Below are 19,863 nucleotides of genomic sequence, written 5' to 3'. Positions count from 1 at the left end.
TCATTGCACTGGCAAACCATTCTGTAGTCCCTGGTGGTATGATATTTTGAAAAATTTTGAAATTCCCGCACATAGATCAATGCTGTTTTGCACTCTGCTCCATGATGTTACGGACGGCGGTACAAATTCTTCACCAGACACTACACAATCACTGTCACCACTTGAAGCCTCATAAAAACTGTCGCTATTATCATCACAACTTAATTCACCTTCTGATTCTGAGTCGGCAAATAACAGTTGAGTAACATCATTGTCAGACAAGTGTTGACGACTTGACGAAGCCATGTTGTTTACATTCGAACATGCATTTGAAACTGACAAGTCAGAGCACTCTACGCTCATATGTCAAAGAATTTTAATCGGAGGCGTAATTAGTGACATCATACGGATAAAAACAAAACTACAAGTTCAAATAGTTCAAAATACTATCAACAGATGTCAGAAGGCTACTAAAAGCGACGTACTTCGGAAATGCGACACCCGCAGCGAGTGGAAGTATGAACTCGCAATAATGCGACTTCCGCGGAGCAAGGCACCTGGCGTGCTGTGCATAAAAGCAACGACCGCAGCGAAAGAGTTAATAACTGATAATAATTTTATTTATTGAAAGGTATTCACTGTGTTAAAAAAACATTCACAAGTTTTAGTAACAATTCTGTTTTCAAATGGACATACATATATTTTGCATGATTTCTGTTCATTTAAGACATCCCTGGTTTAATAAATAATTGCATTTCAATTTATCTTTGTTAAAATACATGTTAATTGCTGCTAAATATAATGAACCTTAAGTTATATTTCTCTATATCAAAACAAAGTTTTTCCATATTTATTAGTACATAATGTTCTTGAATTATTATTATCACTTTTTTTTTCAGGATATGCAAAGGTTTCATGGAAATTGGTAAATTTGCAATAACAATTCCTGCCAATACAGCACATTTAGTGGAGATAAACAGTTTCATGATTCATGCCACTGGAGAGGGGTTAAAAGCATTGAGCCAAGAAGTTCTTGACACTATAGAGGAACTGGTGGATGTTGTGGATATGACACCACTGAAGACATCACATAGTGAATTGTGTACATTAGTATTTACCTGGCCTGAAAGGATTAAGTATTTCTTCGATAGAAGCATTGTTGTAAGTATTTGCTACTGTTTTTCAGTAGTTGATATTAAACTAGGTTCTTGTAAATTGCAAGAAGTTTCATATGTTTACCTCATTAGTAGAGCCACATATTTGTGGTGAATAAAAGATCAAGATTTCAGTACAAAAAATGGGCATAATTTGGGACCAAGAGCGGTATGTAAAATGACATATCGGTGCTAACATGGTGAATGAAATTCTAAATTTGATTTAAAATCTTATATTTATTACACAAAATTAACACTTCACTTCTAATAACATATGTATGTAGTTATCAGAGTATTAAGTTTATTCCTGTGTAAAAGAGTCAATTTTTCCTTCTGAAATATTTACAGCGGAATTTATCAATTTTCCATGATTTGCATAACTCGCAGGATAATTCACACATCAGAAGTTGTCGCATTGGTAAATATACCCTAAATTTCATGTTTCGCATTCTGCAGTTTATTTCGCATAATTTTGTAACAAAACACGGTAGCAAAATGCACCTCACACCTCTCAAAAACATGAAAAATTAACATTACAATGTGTTATTTCACATTCCATTTTTTCGTCAAAAACTAAATATGCATGCCGCTACTCATAAGGCAAACTCTGTATGCAAATTCTTCACCTTCATCTAACAATCTTGGCTCAGTTGCAGGGTCATAGTTTTGAGTCCCAGGTAAGGCATGGACGTTTCAAGATGTTTTCTTTTCTCATCTATTTTTATCAGTTCATCATTCATACTCATTGTTGCAAATAATCCAGTGAGGTAGAAAATAACCAAAATTTGGACACAAAATACAACATTACTGAGGCAAAGGCTGCAGACTTTTATCATATTATCTTTATTAAATTTGATATAATATTACAGTACCTAACAAATATAAATTATTATTAATAATAGGGATGGGCCGATATGAAATTTTGGCAAATACCGATAAAGTACCGATATAAAATTTACCAATACCGATAACCGATATTCTACCGATCCAATAAGAAATTAGAAATGGTCCTTGAAGAACCTGAAGGTTCATTGACCTCCTTAATAAATGTGTGTTTCAAGGTGACTGCAGTGAAAAAGAAATTGCATATTTATACATTTACTTTTTTAGAAAGTAGGGCATAGAGATTATCCATAAAAATTACAACAAAATGGCAGAATTTTGCACTAAATTATCAGATATTTAACGATGTATCGGTACGGTAAAATAATCGGTAATTTTACCGATACACGGATATGCCTATATTGGCCGATACCGATATAGTGCCAATTAATCGGTCCCATCGCTAATTAATAATAATATCTTCCAGTAGTGAAATGCTCTTAAAATTTTCTCAGCCTATGTACCATTTCAAACCATCATAAAAATCTCTTGCTCAGTGTACTGATGTGCTATAAAACTGAAGGGTATTACATGACCCTTCTTATGCTACCCCCCCTCCCAAAATCAGGAGATTGCACTTTTGTTAATAACACTATTAAGCCTTGTTTCCATGCTTAATAAAACACTCAAAATCCTGACCAATGCAGAGTTTCAAATTCGAAGTTGGTTCAGTGTCTGAAGAAGGCTTTCCTATAAGATTGAAATGTCACTTTATAGTGTGTTTATTTAACAATAAATTCTGCCTTGGTCAGCATTTTGAATTTTTTTTATTAATGCACTTTTGTAATTTTTGTTTTGTCCATTGTAATAAAGGATCGCGATTTGGTATGAGGTCACATTTCAATTCTTTAGATCCATTGTAAAGCTATCTACGTATGCATTCAAATGGACCTGAAACAAACTTTTGCCCTTATTGTTATTAAAAATGCTTATTTGGTAGTTGAGTTATGTCAGTAAGATTCATAAATAGTTGGTTAATCAATCACATAACACATGTTTACTCCAATTTAGAAACTACAACAGTTTGTGTTATATTTGTATTTGTTTTCTGTTCTTTACAGTGATTTTGTAACACTTTTGGCTAATCAGTACAATGAGGATGATGATGATTATATGAAATTGATATCCATGGTTATAAAGGATCTTAAGCCAACCAGACCTTAAGTGCATAACGAAGCAATTAGTTTGTATATTTTATTTGGAAGTGCAAATAAATAAACATTTTATATTAAATGATCATGGCAATGCAGCTTTATTATAAGTTATAATACTTTTTTTGGATTGTAATAAAGTATTACTTTTACTTAATCACAGTTTGAAATTACATTCTAGGAAATCAGTTGGATCTCCCCTCATGGCATAGTTGCAATGCAATCCTTGTAATCAAGGGTCCTAGAATCGATCCCTAGTATAGGCACAGTGGTTTGTCTGATCCCATTTTGAACTGTAGGTCCAGTTTCTATTAGTCTATCCAAGCATAATGTGGACTTAAATCAAACTTTTGAACATTTAGATACAAGTGTGTATACTCTAAAATTTATAAAATATTTAAAATCATACACAAATGATACATGCCAAGAAAAAAGAATATATGTAATAATTAATGAGAATATAACAGTTAATGGTAATATAATCCATTATAATTAAATCTTGCAATTTATTTTTATTTGTAACTATTTTACTATTTTTTACATTGTTTTCATTTCAGCTCTATGAGTATTTCAATGCACTTTTTGCACAACAACTGTCAGACAGAATAGCGAAATTACAAAAGGATATTGAAGAGTGTTTTGAGTTACTGGATGTTATTTCAGGCATGTGTGAGTTGGAACATATAGATGAATACATCCAGGTGCGCATCATTTTCTAGATTTTTTTGCTGCGGGTTACATTTATATGTACTTTCTAATGCGAATCAGTGTACATTGGAATTATTTCTCCTGTAGTTTACAACTGTTACAAGCATAAAAGCACAATTTTTGTGAAGTTTCGGAAATCACAAGAAAACTTTTTATGCTTGTAACAGTTGTAAACTACAGGAGAAATAATTCTACAATGAAAGCAATGCATACATACAAGAAAAATTATAAAGTGTGGGCAAGTAGTATCTAGGCATTGAAAATTGCTGTAGTTTTTGTAATATTTAAGCAATCTGAATGAAACTTTGTGTACATATACATTATGGAATAGGTTTACATATGTGCATACGAATTTCACAATACAATGATGTTTTTTTTATCTTTTCAGTAAGATGACAAATCACTTGACTGTTCAGGAGTGAATGCAGATTGCAGCACGCTACAAGTCATGGAATTCAGTGATTGCTGTGCAATCGAACCTGTGATCATATGACAGTTCTTGTCTCTGACCAGATAGTTGCATTTCTACCCTTCACTGTACATCACGACCTCTGAACAGCAATCACTGAATTCCACTCCTCGTAGCTTGCCGCAATCTGTGCTCCCTCCTAGACAGACAAATACTTCAACTGCAAGTTTAATCCTGATTAGCCTATCTGTGCATGAAGTATGTAGACTTAAAACAAAAACTAGAAACGTTGATGTGGTGCATATTTTAAATAAGTTGTTTTGTAAAGGTGTCCATGAAGTACGGATAGAGAGAGAGGGAGAGATAGAGTAATATTCCACACATTACTTGAGTATACATTGCCTCTTATGCATTCTGCATTTGCGTAGATATTCTGTATTCTAAATGTACAGTAGGGATGGAACAGGCTCATAGGTATTAGTATTTGTATAGACCGACATTGCAGTTTTAATTTATGTTTGTATCAGTAAAACTGCTGATAATTTTAATATAAATAACATGTAACTGAGTGCATAGTTCTACATTTTTATATTTTTTCTTATGAATAATGGTATTATTCATGAACCCTGATTTTGTAAGCTAAATTTCTAGACACTGTTAATTTTTCTAAGGTACAACATGTTGCAGCAATTTGATTACATATATTAATCAAGGAATGAATAAACTGCAGTGGAATTATTCCTAAACTAATACGCATGATTAATCTGTTTTTTAATTGTAATAAATATCACCGAACTAGATCCAGAAGAATGTATAGTCAAAACGTACTTACTTATGTGATTTTTTTCCTAAACATTAGCATTTTAGTTTTGATTCTGGAGCCTACCTCAAAGATTTATCCCAGTAGCTAAAAATATTAAAAATATACTGTAAAGAGTGGGCTAGAGAGGTAAAATATTTACTGAAGGTTATACTGTGTTCTGCCACTCCCTCTGCCCATATAATAACACCTTTGTTGAGCATCTTTTAAGATGTTTTAACTACCTGAAATAAACTCCTGAGAAGTGTTTCTGAAACTAAACTAAAATGTTTCAGAGTAAGAACCATAACCACATGTAAGTACTCTGTGACTAGATGTTTTTGCTGGTGAAACAGTGACTGAACATCTAATAAAGTACAGCGTGTCTACGCTAGAGGGATCGAGAAATAAATGCTCGCCATTTAAAACCAGATAAGGATATTGCTGTATTTTTCATATGACAGGAAAGGGAAACTCTCCGAGATTGTGCAACACTGTTTTCAGACAGCTACACGGTCGCGCATGCGCGTCAATAGCTTTTGTCTCGAAAGGAAGCCAGGCGCCATTCTGTAGTCGATCGCGCAGTGGAAAACATGTGGACACCGCAACAAGAAAGTTCAGTGCGTGTTATGGCTAGCAGAAGAGAAATCTGTTACTCGGGTTCAACGCCGTGTTCGTCGTACGTGGAATGTGGAACTGAGGGGCCGCATCACAAATGCAGTAGCGCTTGTGACTCCCCAAATGCTAGAGAACACTTGGCGGGAAGTTGAATACCGTTTAGATGTGTGCAGAGCCACCAAAGGTGCACATATCGAGTTGCATTGAACATCATCTGAAACTCTGTGAGTTTTGTATCAAGTAAAAGTAAAAGTTTATGTTACCAATACATTCTGTTCACTAGAAATTATCACTTATTTCTCGATTCCTCTAGCATGGACACCCTGTATAATGTTTAGAATAGCTAAATTTAGATTTTGTTAGTAATATTTTTATCACAGAGTAAAGAAACGTCTCTTAATGTCTACAGGAAGTAAGGATTTTTGTCCAAAGAATTCGCTACTTTGAAAGGGAGATAGCATGGATTAATAAGGAGGAGGAACTTTTCAAAATGTCTCTGTCTATTTATCCAGAATTTGACGACTTTAAGGTGAGTAAATGGACATTTTAATTTTAGAAAGAAACATTTTTTTTTTGGACTTGTTAAATATTGGAATATGCATAAGGAATATAAAGTATCAGTTCAGTTGCATGATATCAGACTAGGCAGTGCTATTTTTCTGGTGGTACACATCTGTATGCAATCCTGACATATTTACTTATTTATAGGTGAGAATTACATCTAATAATAGTTCATGTTGAAGGCAGAAATTTAGATCAATGTGTTCAAGTGCGTGTTCATAAATAATATACTGTAATGGTTTTTCTAATAACTTAAATGATTAACTTCACGTGATTATCACATTGTCATGTAGCTAAGTAACCTGTAAAAGTAGATCACATCTCCAAACTTGTATTACGAGACATGTTCAGAAAGTTGTATCCGTAGTAGTATCCAGCGGAAGTGTGTGATGAATGTATACATAAACTTGTTTCCCAGTACGATAAGTGTCTCATGGCCATGGGTGCTTATGTGGTAAAACAGCTCAAGGTATAGGTGGCCTGACCATTAAGTTTGCAAACTTGCCATCATTAGCATTCTGTGTTAACACTGCATAAACAGCTCGGTAAAGTTTCATATCCTTGGTATATCAGTGTCTCAGAGCTGTGTTCATGTTGACATGTGGCGGTTTCATGCTGAGTGGCATTCATTTTTGTTCTGCATTTTTTTGTGCTGTCAGGAGAATGTCTGAGTTTGAATAAGAGCAACAAACAAACATTAAATTTCTTGTTAAACGTGGCAAGAGTGGAAGTGAAATCAGGGACACGTTAGTCCAAGTTTATGGGGATAATGCCATGAGAAAACTGCAGTGTACAAATGAATTAAACTTTTTTTTTTGAGGGAAGAGAAAATGTCACTGATGAAGAGAGGTTAGGATGACCACGGCACTGTTTGTGAGGGGAATTTTTAGCCAGTAAACAAATAACTGTATTGGAATACCTTTCCTACTCACCTGATTTGGCCTCCAATGACTTTTTCTTACCCAAAGTAAAAGGGAATATTGAAAGGAACACAATTTGGTTACCACATCAAGGGTAATATGACAATGGCTCTAATTTCCAGAAAAGAAAATCCAAAATTTCTTTGAAGGGTGCAGTGGCGCAGGAACGTTTTTCATTTGAGGGGGTACAAATTCAGCCTCCCATATATATAAACAAACATACTACTGCACCTAGAAATACATTTCGGGGGTCCAACCAAGTGTTCCAATAATAATAATAATAATAATAATAATAATAATAATAATAATAATAATAATAATTATAATAATTATATTTAATTAAATTAAAATATTAATTAAATATGTAAATTATCTAGCTTACGTGTAGTTAAGATCGCCAAGATTTGCATAAATCAACTGCCCTGGCAAGGAATTTCATGTCAAATAGGAAAATTATTGAATATTTATTGAATAACAACAAGGAGTTAGATCCAACTAATGAAAAGTAAAGTATCTGATTAATATTTTATGGATATTATTATTAGTTGTGTGCATAAATCTTTTGGAACCCTTCAAAGCCAAATTCCTTGCCTTCCAATAAGTTCAGGGAATATAACCATCGATTATATAACAAATGCTAAACAATTATATACTGCTGGACAAAAAAAACCGGACACTTGCATTTTTTGTGATAACGCATACATTCTGATTCGAAGGCTAACTAAATTATTGGAAATATATTCAACAGAAAACAAACTTTGAGGATGTTCTACATACATTAATAAGTTAAATTAGAACAAAAACGAAAGTTACAGAAAACTACCAAACTGAGAGCGTAATTCATAAGTAATTGCAATTCAGATGTCAAATATTAAAGTGTTCGGTTTTCTTTGTCCAGCAGTATATTTTGATTATTTACTTTTACTTCTTGGTAAGTCTTTCGGGGCAATGTCCGGACCCCCTCCTAAATACGTCCTTGATACTTAGGTATAATGTGAAGGCATGGGAAATATTCTATTTTAGAACAGCACACACGAATGTCCTGTTATTTAATGTAAAATTTACATAACTATTTTTTTTGTGTGTTTCTTAGAATTTATGTTTTTTAAACAGATTTTAAAACCAGATAACAATTCTGAAACATATAACGCTCTGGACTTCGTTCTGGGCTTATTTGAATTTAACGGAACGGAAAATCAGGAGTTTGAAATGTGAAAATTGCGAACAAAGATACATCTATTCATTTTAATGCAGGTTGAGATTAAAAGGGGCAAGGAGGATCTTGAGCCACCCCAACCAGGAATAATTACCTCCCACCCACTGGATATAGAAACCACATTATTGAATATACCATACTTATATAGAGTTCCACTTCAGTTCAGTTCATTCTAATTTTAAATTCCCATAGCTACGCATAAAAATATCTTTAAACAATTTATGGCAGATGTGTACCACATCCAATGTCTTTTAGAAGCCATGTATTTGGTATTTACTCAGACATCTGTAGGGCGTTGTATTAAAAAAGAAGAAAACACTGAGTTGAGATGGTTCCCGATCAACTCGTAAGAAGTCTAACTTTGAAATATTTGTGAAACATTTGATAAAGCATTTATTTGTTATATAATTAAAAAAAGAAGGTAAAGTGCTCCCCTGTGCTTAGCACCATGCCATGAAGGCGTATAGGGGGTGTGGGGGTAACGCCCCACACTTTCTTGATCCGGTCGAGAATGGGGGTTCATGTGATCAGCATCACGCCCCTGACCACCTTTACCCCCCAGGGTTTCCCCCAGGTACCCATGTTATTCGACGCTGGGTGGGCGCCTAATGACACTCTTCAAGCACTGAAAGTACTATCATTAGTCATTGCATATACAAAACCGAAATCATTCAGATGTCAGAGGAAGCAAGGAAAGACATACGCTCAAAAGTTGTTTTTTTTTCGTTTCAATCTTTGGTGAACAATATGAAGAGCCGCCCAAGGTTTCTTTTCGTATGCAGTGGTATTAAATGTAGATACATGCGTGTGTTTTAGGGTGTCATGTCAATTTCTCGTTTATGTGAAAAAGTAAACTTTAATGTAAGCAAAAGCATGTGTGCGTCACAGTTAAAGATTTTCACATCTAGAAAGAAAATCCAAAACACATTCCGACCTCGCCGGCCTCCGTGGCGGAAGGAAAACATAGCACTTTGAAAAGTGCGGGATCTACAATCCGCAAAACCCTGCAGTGCGGGGAGGGGGGGGGGGGGCACGGAGACAACTAAGCATTTATGGGGCCCTAAGCCATTGACATGGTATAGGGTTCGTATATGCGTATGTAAAAAGTACATAAAAAATAAACTCATTTAATCAGGTGTACAGAAATGAATACATTATATACATGTAAAGGTAAAGTTCCCTGTGTTGTGCATCTCTGTAGCACCGTCACAAGGCATGGGGTAGGGCTCCACATTGTTTCGTTGTCAGCCATCTTGGAGGTGATGTGGTCAGCACCATGCTGCGGCCGCGTTTATCCCCTGGGTACCATTTGATTTAAGGCTGGGTGGGCCCTAGAGCCGCTTTATGCTGGGACAAAGCCGTAAAAATTCCGATCTTAAGACACCCACCCGGGTTTCCCGTGTGTCAGACAGAATCAAATGAGGCTAGAATTTCACTAGCAATGCAGAGGTGAAGATTTCTTCAAACTATCTTTAATGAGGAACAACTTACGACTGCATGATTGTAACAAATGTATCATTTTCCAGGTGTGAGAAAACAGTGTCTAATACTCGTATATACACCACATCACCTCCCTTTCCATTTTTTTAAAAAATTTGTTGAATTCAATATGGTGGGTGTCTACTTGGAACACACCAATGTGGTTTCCCCCAAGCTAGTGGTTCTCAACCTTTTTCTGTCTGGGACCCACCTTGAAGGATATTACACTTCATGTGGCCCACAAGCATGGCCGCCGGCAGAATTACTTGTAGGGTTGTGTACCGACTATATAATCATATTGTTTCCTAACATCGAGTACTTTAAGAAGCCCTCTTTTACGCTTGCTTATAGAAATTACATATACTACATTCTAGAAAAGTAAGTATGTAATTCAAAAGACTAACCGTGAAAAAATTCCAGTGAATTCTTAAAACCGCCGCAATCCATTTGTTCATAGGCGGTTAGCTTTGTAATCTAAGCAATCTGGAAAGCACGATAGCATGTGAAATGACTACAGGTGACACCTCTCGGCAATCGCATATATATATATAGAGACACACACATAGCGTATGTGTGTGTGTGTAAAGGTAGATAGGTAGAGGGGACCCCTTTGGCAATATTTTGCGGGGGGCCGGCCTAAGATTTGTAGATCCCGCACTGGCTTTGACGCCAGAGGTCCCAGGTTGGGCATGTGAGTGTTCATCAATTTCATGATATCATCACCCATCCTCATCTTTACGATTAGCCAAAAGTGGCAGAAATGCGAAGTAAAATAAACCAAATAAATCAATCAAACATTCCCATCTCACTCAAAGACCTTATGAATTCAATCAAAAATCTACCAATAGAACCTGCAGTGAGTCTCATTTATATCGTGAATTCATCTGACTAATGTAATTTTCTTACAGATTGACTTTAGGGTTTAACTTAAAATGGCGTTGTATGTGTTGCATTCGATAACAAAATTAGATTTTAAGCAATTAATGTCCAATTATAAGTATACCTAATACATAGTAAAAATAATTCCCCCCTCCTCTGATAATATCGCAAATTGCACCCTGTTTAAATGTCTAGGAAAAATTTCATTTCACCTAGGAATGATATCGCGATGCGATGAGTCGAGAATTGTCACAGCCTCATCTCGTCTCCTGCGTGGCGAGGTCTGTTTCGTTCTTGTTTGTGTTTATTTTTGTTTCGGTTTTCACTCAGAAGTTATTAAAACTTATTCTAGATTCACTTCATGCTCAGATAGGCTAATCGGGACTCAATTTTCAAAATATCTTAATATATAGGTTTAAGTATAGTTTTCCGAACACCCCCTTACAAAGTTATGAAAAATATGGGTGAGGTACAGCAGTACATTGTACCCCCAAGTTGGTCTGTAGTGTCTCGTCTCGTTCGTGTAAATATTTCGTTTTGGAAAATTCCATTTCAAATATTCAAAAGGAAATGGGATCAGTCATATACTCTTCTGATGAAGATTTGTATCTTATCTTCGAATCGATGCGACCATTTCTTTAGAAAAGTGTACCTCCCCCCTCCCTTACGCAAAGGAGCATTCGTCTGCAGCGTGATTTTCTGAGAGCAAATCTGATTCCATCGTTCCACACACACTTTAAACAATTTTCATCTCCTTAAAGAGTTTCCAAGAACTTAGGTCAATGAACTAACTAGTAGCAACCACAATGTAGTAGAATAAGTTTAGAATGGTTTGAATTTCTGTGGTAAGGAAGACAATGTTTATAAGTTATAAACAATATACACTTTTTATTGGGTGAACTGAAAATAGGTTATTTTAACAGTAGCACCTTGCGTCTGCTGTCAAATTACCAAGGGGGGGTACAGGGGGTACAACTCGATTTACGGATTTAAGGGGTACAGTACCCCCCTTCAAAAATTTAGAGGGGTACAATGTACCCCTGTACCCCCCATTCCTGCGCCACTGGAAGGGTGGACTAGATGCTAGCTTCGGTGCATAACTTCACAAGGAAAGTACTTTGAAGGTACTTTGTAGTTATATTCAGCAATGAGGTATCAGCCCTAGGATATGCTTGCAAAGTTAATTGTCAAACCTTGTATACTTTCATAGTGAAAAGGTTTTGTTCAACTAACTTCTTCCACTCTTTTTTAATTACAAAATTGGTATTACTTTCTGGATGTGCCTCATATATGGCACTGAGCACTTACAAGGAAATAAAATGATTACTTGTTTTATGAAAATGTCAATGATGTCTCATTGATTTAACCTATCTTTATTGCAGATGGCTGTTAAACCAATAATTGAGATGGTATACCTTTTATATTTCTGGGCTCGTATGTACAAACTATGGATGCATGGTGATTTCAAAGCTTTGGTGTATGAAACTATTGAGACTCTTCTGGATGACATGATGAAGTATGTATTACTATTTTAACATTTCAAAATACCACAAAATGTGTAATTATGCGTATTAGAAACTTACATCTTTATAATGAAATGTAAAGTTTAAGTGTATTAAAATCTTTGTGAGAGTATAATATTTTAAAATATGCAAAATTTGCAGATACAGAAAATACTTGTAGATGCTGTATTCTTTTGGCAATATTTGCCTAATTTCAGTAAAATTATGCATGGTAGTGAAAGATTTGACAAAATTTGATAGTTTGTACACTTAAAACTTAAATTCACAAATTTATAATTTCACATAGAATAACCATTAAATCACTAAATCCATTTCCCCACATCTTGTTGCTATAATAATGAAAATGTTACATTTTAGATAATTTCTGGGATATAAAGACTCTGCAAGAGTGTCACTGGCATTATTGCAGCCCCCATGATTGATTAAATTCCAACAGATAGTTTCCGACATTGATACCAGTGGTGTTGGATCAGTCCTAATAATAATAAAAAAATAATATGAATTGTTTCTCTTGAAAAATAAGGAGATCTCATATAAAATTTGATATATTTAATGCACAACTCTTTTTGGCAACTTCTCTAATTACAAGTAAATGATGTTGATGATTTACAACATTCTACCTTTTCACCACCTGGATCTATGACTTTTTCCTCGTTTGTAATGTTATCCATCAACTTGTTGGTAAATCTCTCTTCATATCCATCTCAAAACCACCAGTCTTTCCTTATATTTCTATCCTGTAAGGTACATATATCTACACCATGCAGAACACTGTGCTAGTATCATTTAAAGATGTTTTTACTGTCACTGTAGTGCTGAATGTTTTATGTTTCCCTTTTATATCTGAACTTGTCACGTCTGCATCAGCCTTTTTAAATGCTGCATTTCCAATGAAAGCACCAAATCTATGATTATTGCAAGTCATGCTCACAAGCAGTAAAGTCACCCTCGGCAGTCATCTGATATTGGTTCAAGAATAAAGCAGTACCAAGTCACTTGCATCTATACAAAATCACTTGGACTTTTTGTGTGCCTGAGTGCATAAATGAAAGTGTATTTGATTTGTAGGAGTAGAATACTTCCATTCCCCCCCTCACCTGTTGAATATGTAATTCTGCTCAATGTGTCCAGCATCATTTATGTGCTGTCATTCTATTTGAGTACATTGTCAAAAATGCTCAGGCATCTTTGTACTAGGCTTTCGTTTCTCCAATGCTTGCAACGTGGGCATATATTTCTGAGGTATTTATTTTGAAATCCTGGAAAAACTAGAAAAATGAAGGTGATTCACTGTTTATATATACACAGGGTGGAACCTGGATTTGAAGTTTTTCAGGGAAATGAAAAACTTAATATACGGGAATATGCAAAATCCAGGAATATTTTATAGCATTTTGTTCCATTGTGACCACGAATGTATAATGTGGGAAAAGTAAAATCTGCAAATATAAAAATCAGGATCGACCTGTGTATGTATGTGTGTGTGTGTGTGTACAATTTTTTCAGTCTTTTTTTAAAAAAAGATAACCGGGATTTTTCCACCTATTCAAGGGGCTCCAGCACCCACCCAGCATTGTATAAAGGGGGTATCTGGAGGAAACTTCAGGGGGTAAAGGCAGCCAGGGGCATGGTGCTGATCACATCACCCCCACCTTCGGCCGTGATCAAGAAAGTGTGGGCCCTAACTCCACACCTCCTATACGCCTTACTGGCGTGGTGCAAAAGCACAGGGGAGCACTTTACTTTTACTTTACTTTTCTTAAAATTAATTTTCCACTTATTAATAAAAATTCAAAGCATTAAATCTTATCAATACATTATAGTGTACTGTTCACTAACCATACTTATGTATCTCCTGTTCCTTTTCTCTTTCTCATGAGATATTTCATAGAAAAAGTTTCATAATTTTTTTTTTGTTAATATATTTTCAAGACTGTTGAATAAACTTGCGACATATGTTTGAATTCTAAATAGGTTATAAGCCAACCTTAAAAATTTTCCAAATTTCTTGAAGGTCGAGAAAGGAAAGCTGTTACATTAATAGTTTTATCCTGATGACACACTGTGTGAAGTTAGTTTTTTTTTTTATTTAACTGAATGCAAAATCATTGCAGAGTAGTCTGAAAATTCATTTTAAAATAAACCTGAAAAAGTGTTGTTGTTTTTTCTGAACAAGTGGCAGCCATGTGAGACTTTTGAAATTCTTACAGGGAGGTTATGAGGATGGTGAAAGAATTTGTAGACCTCATTTTAAAAGAGAAAATACCACAACTTGTAAGTAGGATACCTGGAGCTACAGATGATCCTGATCCCAAAGCATTGTCTCCTCCAGTAAGAATGTGTCGTGCAGCATTGGCACAGATAAGGGAGTTTAGGGTAAGTGCAAAGATATAAACTAGTTATTTCTCTTTTACTGTTGGAATAATGTCTTGATAGAAGAATAACCTCTGTAGGGAACGTTCAAAGAATTGGAGATTTAATACATTTTGTGTAGTCTAATGAAGTGTAGTGTAGTGTAGTGTTCCTTCAACATGATGATCATGTTGATAACATAACATAACTTACTTTATAAAATTATTTTTATGTGCCATCCTTTTATTCCTTGATGTAACATGAATTTGTACATCCATGTTGGCCTCCGTGCCATGGAAGATTGCACAATTTCCTGTGAAAACAGAGATTGTCATAATTAATGTAAAGAAGTAAAAAAGCATCGTAAAAGAATCAACTCCACATGTTAGTTACCATTACCATAACCAGAACCGAGCCGATCAGTACCTCAATAGCAGGTTAGAGCTTACAAACCTTGGTACATTTAATCTCTCAATATGAAAAAAACACAGGATCTCTCAAGTAACACATTTATTCAATATTTTCAAAATTTATAGTATTTACAATCATGAGCTTCCTCCTGATGCACCAGTATCACACGATTACATTGAGTGGGCTAATATATTATTTAGATCTAGATGTAGGAAAGCGGGAATCACTCGACTCTATATCACACGAAAAGGTTTAAGCAACACACAAAGAGCTCCAAGCAACACACAAGAATTGAGGAAGCTTTCCAACCACTGCACATACTACAGACTTGTTTTTGTCTACCATGTGCCTCATTGACCACATGGATTTTCAGGACACACTGTTTCTCACACCCTCACACTCCAAGCAACACAAAAGAACTGGTGAAGCTTTCCAGCCACTGCACAGACTACAAACTTCCTCTTTTGAAGTCCTGTGACTGCTGGGAGAGCTCTAATTGGTTGGTGTGACCAGCAGTAATCGCGGTTAACCTGCCCATGTTGTTGTTGTATGTCCGCTATCTTGGAATAATCCCAGAATGGCCGAATTTCTTTACTTTTAGTGTAAGAATTTTGTGATTTTATATTTTTTGCTTTTAATGAATCTGATTGCCTGGAATGATTTTCAACAAGTTTTTGGGTCTGTAACCTGGTAAGTCAGTGCCTATTTAACAAAATTTTGAAATTGCTTCACCTTGTGCTTGGAACAATGGTTTACCCATAAAAAGGAATATGCAAATTTGGAGGTAATTGTATTTTGTTTCCCCTCTTTATATATGCATATATATATATGGGGACTGGAGTAAAATTTGTACATAATAAATTTAATTTGTCCTAGTTTAATTTGTTGAGGATTAAACTGCCTAAAGAAAATCAAGAATTGTAAATTCATGTTTTGTACAGCCTGCTCTAAGGTTGGTTGTAACAACCTGACATCAAGAAACTGTATCAGGCTATGCAGGCACATCCTTCTCACTAGAAACTCTAAGGATTTACAATAAAAACTCCAAAATTGTGCTTGACAGTTCGTTTACAAACTTATTTTTGTTCTTTACTTTTTTCAATAACTCTGGAAGAGATATATGAAAATTAAAGTTTTTTATATACTTCTTAGCATACATGTGTTTTACATTTTCATTTTTGTAACTAATTATAAAGATTGTAAAAGTAGGAACACCCAATAAAATAATAAAACTTAGGATTCTAATGTTTATTTGTTTACCATCTCTCCACATACAACCCAAATGTCATTTTGCTCTATTGCTGACACACACCTCCAACATATAAAAAATGCCCCACCGATCAGGCAGCCAAAAAAAGTTCCCAAGATGCACTATGGTGGGGGTACATTAGACATTTAGTTACAACTAAAGGGTACAATGAGAAAAAAGTTTTAGGACCACTGTTTTCGTTCATTTAAATTAATACAGGATTTGTTTTAGTTACTAAATCATCCGTTTCCTTATTGTAGAAACTGTTTGTGTTTCTGTACCTAATAAAACAATGTTCAATGTATACCATGTAACACATCTTTCACATTAACCTCTCTAAACCCCACCCACCCCACTAACCTCTCTAAACCTCGGAAACTTTGTATCTAACAGATTGACATTCCTAGTACACTGTATAATTATTGTGTGTTTTGCCAGGATTAACACTGTATAATTATTATGTGTTTTTCCAGGATTATCTTCCAATAATATCCATACTTTGCAATCCTCATCTGAAAAAAAGACACTGGAAAGAAATGTGCCAAGCAGCAAGGCGTGATATAACACCTAACTTAGGAACAACATTGAAGAAAGTTCTTAATATGGGTTTGGAGCCATTTATGGATGCGTAAGTAATTTGTGCTATCAAAAAACTATTACATTTAGTGCTATAGCAGTGATTAGTTTTACCATCAACATATATTCATCATTGTACTCATTGTCTACATTTAATTTATGTGGAAAATACTCAATACTAGTAATGTGATGAAACCGATCAGCAATGTGTTAATATCAGCTAAATATGGCATATCACAATTAATATTGGCATTGGTAAAAATCTGATATTTAATCCGTTACTATTACTAGACATCTTACATTCGAAAGTTTTATACTTTGTATCATAATTTTGTAAGAATTATTGCAAATTATGTTACAGTGAAGTAAATCTGTGATGCATCTGTCATCAAGATAGTAACACATCTATTTCTGTTTATTTTATATTAATCATGTGTATTTTGATCTATCATGAATGTTTCTCTCTTTATTTGAAGCTATTTATAGCTATTTATTTGCTTATTTTTGTTATTTAGATTTGAAACTGTCAGTGCTGGAGCAACAAAAGAGTATCTGCTGGAGGCTTCACTGAAACAAATGAAAAGTGAATGGGCAGACATACGATTTAATACTAAACCTTACAAGTAAGTGATTTTTGTAATCATATCACATAATCACTTGATGTAATGATGTGTACAAGACCACACCTCTATATCATAAGCACAAAGTTGCATATACAAACGTAGTTTATACACAGATCAGAATTATATACACCATACGTATAAAAAAGGTGATATTTCAAGTAACATGTTGTCAACATATTGAAAACAACTGGCATAAAGACAGAACCTTTATTTTGTTAGAATTCCTAGTTTTCATATCAACTTTGATGCTTCTTCAGGGACTGACCTCCGTGGCAGTGATTAGCACAGCATGCTACAACACCTCGAATCCCAGCCTGGGCTTGGGTGTTTTTTGTGAGTATCCCTTCATCAATTTTATCATATCATTGCTCATCCTCATCTTCATGATTAGCCAAAAGTGACAGTGACAAAAAAGAAATAAAACCAAATCGTATCTATTTCAGGGATGGGAGATAACTACCATCCCTGAATACTGCAAGTACAGTAGAACGTCGAGTATATATTTTACAGGGGACTGTACCTGTAGAACTTACAGTACAGGAAATGTATAATCGAGGAGAATTTTTTTATATTTTGCTTTATTGGGACCAGGAAAATCGAATGTTGAGTGGGGAAATGTAAAATACAGGAATGTAAAATGTGTGTTCCACTGTACTTTTCTTCTTCCTACCCTGAAGAAGTTGATCTGAAAATTAGGATTGCTAGCAAAACAGTGTGCATGTTGTTTTTAATACACCACATGCAGAAAAGCTTATCATTGGTTAATATACCATATAGTTACCTATCATCCCACATTGATGTAGAATGGGCGTGGATCTTGGAATCCACTTCTCTGTAAAAGCATGATGTCTGCCAATGGTACACCTAGTGGATGCAGAGCGAACCAATCATAGAATACACTCTTAGCTGCTGGCTGCTTCTCTACATCCTTGCATATTTATACTTGTATCTGGAACCCTCTCAACATTCCCTGATAATGAGAACAATGTATGCACTCGAAAGGTTGGAAATAAATGCCAACTTGACATGACTGGTAACCTGAGAAAATGTCTGCTTGAGTCAGTGAATTTGTTTTGTCAAAACGAGTGGTAATATTAACGAGTCACTTTGGAATGAACCATTGAATAGTAATGTTTCACACTGTGCAGATATACTGCAATTGTCTGGTCTTTAAAAGGTTACATTTTTTTTCTTTAACCTGTGATACCTGTTCTGTCTTGTTCTCAATAGAGCGCTTGTCCTCTGTGATGTGATGGTTGAAAATAGCCAAACACTGACACACAATTTTAATTTAAATAAGTAATTGATCCTAGATTTCTATTTCCACATTATGTACTTGGCATCCTGGTCAGAAAATGCCAGTTCTTAGATTTTCCATTTCCTGCTTCAGGGCCCTGTTGCACCCAAACTGATAAGGATCAAAAGCACATAAATGTACATAATGTTTTAAGAAACTGTAAGAAATGCTTAACACAATTTCAAAACTTCAAAATGGTAAAATTTATGATTGTTTGAATATTGCAGGGACTTTGGTGTTGAAATTATAGGATCCTTGGAGGAAATGCAAGCAATGCTAGATGACCACTTGTTGAAGTGTGCTTCAATGAGAGGTTCTCCTTTCATCTCGCCATTTGCTGGTAAGTTATAGTGTTATGTAGTGGAATACTCACCTACTAATATTAATCAGTATTTTGAACAACTTTTAAATCTTACAATTTTTAAGCTTTGGTATTGGTATCAGTGGTGGTTCCTAAGAGTATTGACATGAGTATGCATATTTGTTGAAAGTAGTATCGGCGCAGTCCTAGTTATAACATCACAAAGCAGCCTAATATGGTGTTCATGCTGTAACGTTACAGAGGTAAGTACATTCACAAATATCTACATACAGTCAACTCTCGATTCAACGACCTTTCACAGTTCCCGGGAAAAGGGTCGTTATTTCGAAGGGGTCGTTATAGGAATTTGCACCAATTTTCAGCTTAAAGGGAGCTCAAACGGACACAAAGATGCCTAGGAGATGGTAACACCATTTATCCTGGTAGTTATACAACCTGTTATGCACAGGATGCGTGTTGTGAGAAGGAAAATAGAACGTGAAAAAGTTTTCACAAAAGAGAATTTAAAATAATGTTACTTTGTTTCAATTGTGCACAGTCGTTGCTTTTCCACGAAATTCTTACAATTCTAGTTAATGAGAAACCCGTTTCCACTGAGACCTATGGAAAGGAAAACAATCTCTCGCTTATTGCAAGCGAAACTCGAAGAATCTTGACACCAGTCAGACTGGTGCCAGCAAAAGTCGGGAGATAATCGGGCAGAATGAATGTTGGATTTTATACGGGTTTACTGGAGCATTCATTGTCTGTTACAA

The 19,863-nt window shown here is 35.1% G+C and overlaps 1 protein-coding gene across 1 annotated transcript in view; it reads left to right on the top strand.

The window, feature by feature from the left end:
* LOC145991789 (dynein axonemal heavy chain 7-like) overlaps positions 1–19,863 on the top strand; it is a 208,974-nt gene that overhangs the window by 50,626 nt on the left and 138,485 nt on the right. Inside the window, exons 10-17 of the mRNA XM_083127839.1 lie at positions 879–1,140; positions 3,724–3,867; positions 6,110–6,229; positions 12,138–12,271; positions 14,489–14,654; positions 16,764–16,918; positions 17,382–17,489; positions 19,014–19,126. Coding sequence (XP_082983965.1) covers positions 879–1,140; positions 3,724–3,867; positions 6,110–6,229; positions 12,138–12,271; positions 14,489–14,654; positions 16,764–16,918; positions 17,382–17,489; positions 19,014–19,126 — 1,202 coding nt within the window. The remainder of the gene's footprint in view (positions 1–878; positions 1,141–3,723; positions 3,868–6,109; positions 6,230–12,137; positions 12,272–14,488; positions 14,655–16,763; positions 16,919–17,381; positions 17,490–19,013; positions 19,127–19,863) is intronic.

The sequence above is a fragment of the Lepisma saccharinum genome, chromosome 8 (assembly GCF_977018435.1).
Source record: "Lepisma saccharinum chromosome 8, izLepSacc3.1, whole genome shotgun sequence".
Taxonomy (NCBI): domain Eukaryota; kingdom Metazoa; phylum Arthropoda; class Insecta; order Zygentoma; family Lepismatidae; genus Lepisma; species Lepisma saccharinum.
This window is presented reverse-complemented; position numbering and strand designations above follow the sequence as displayed.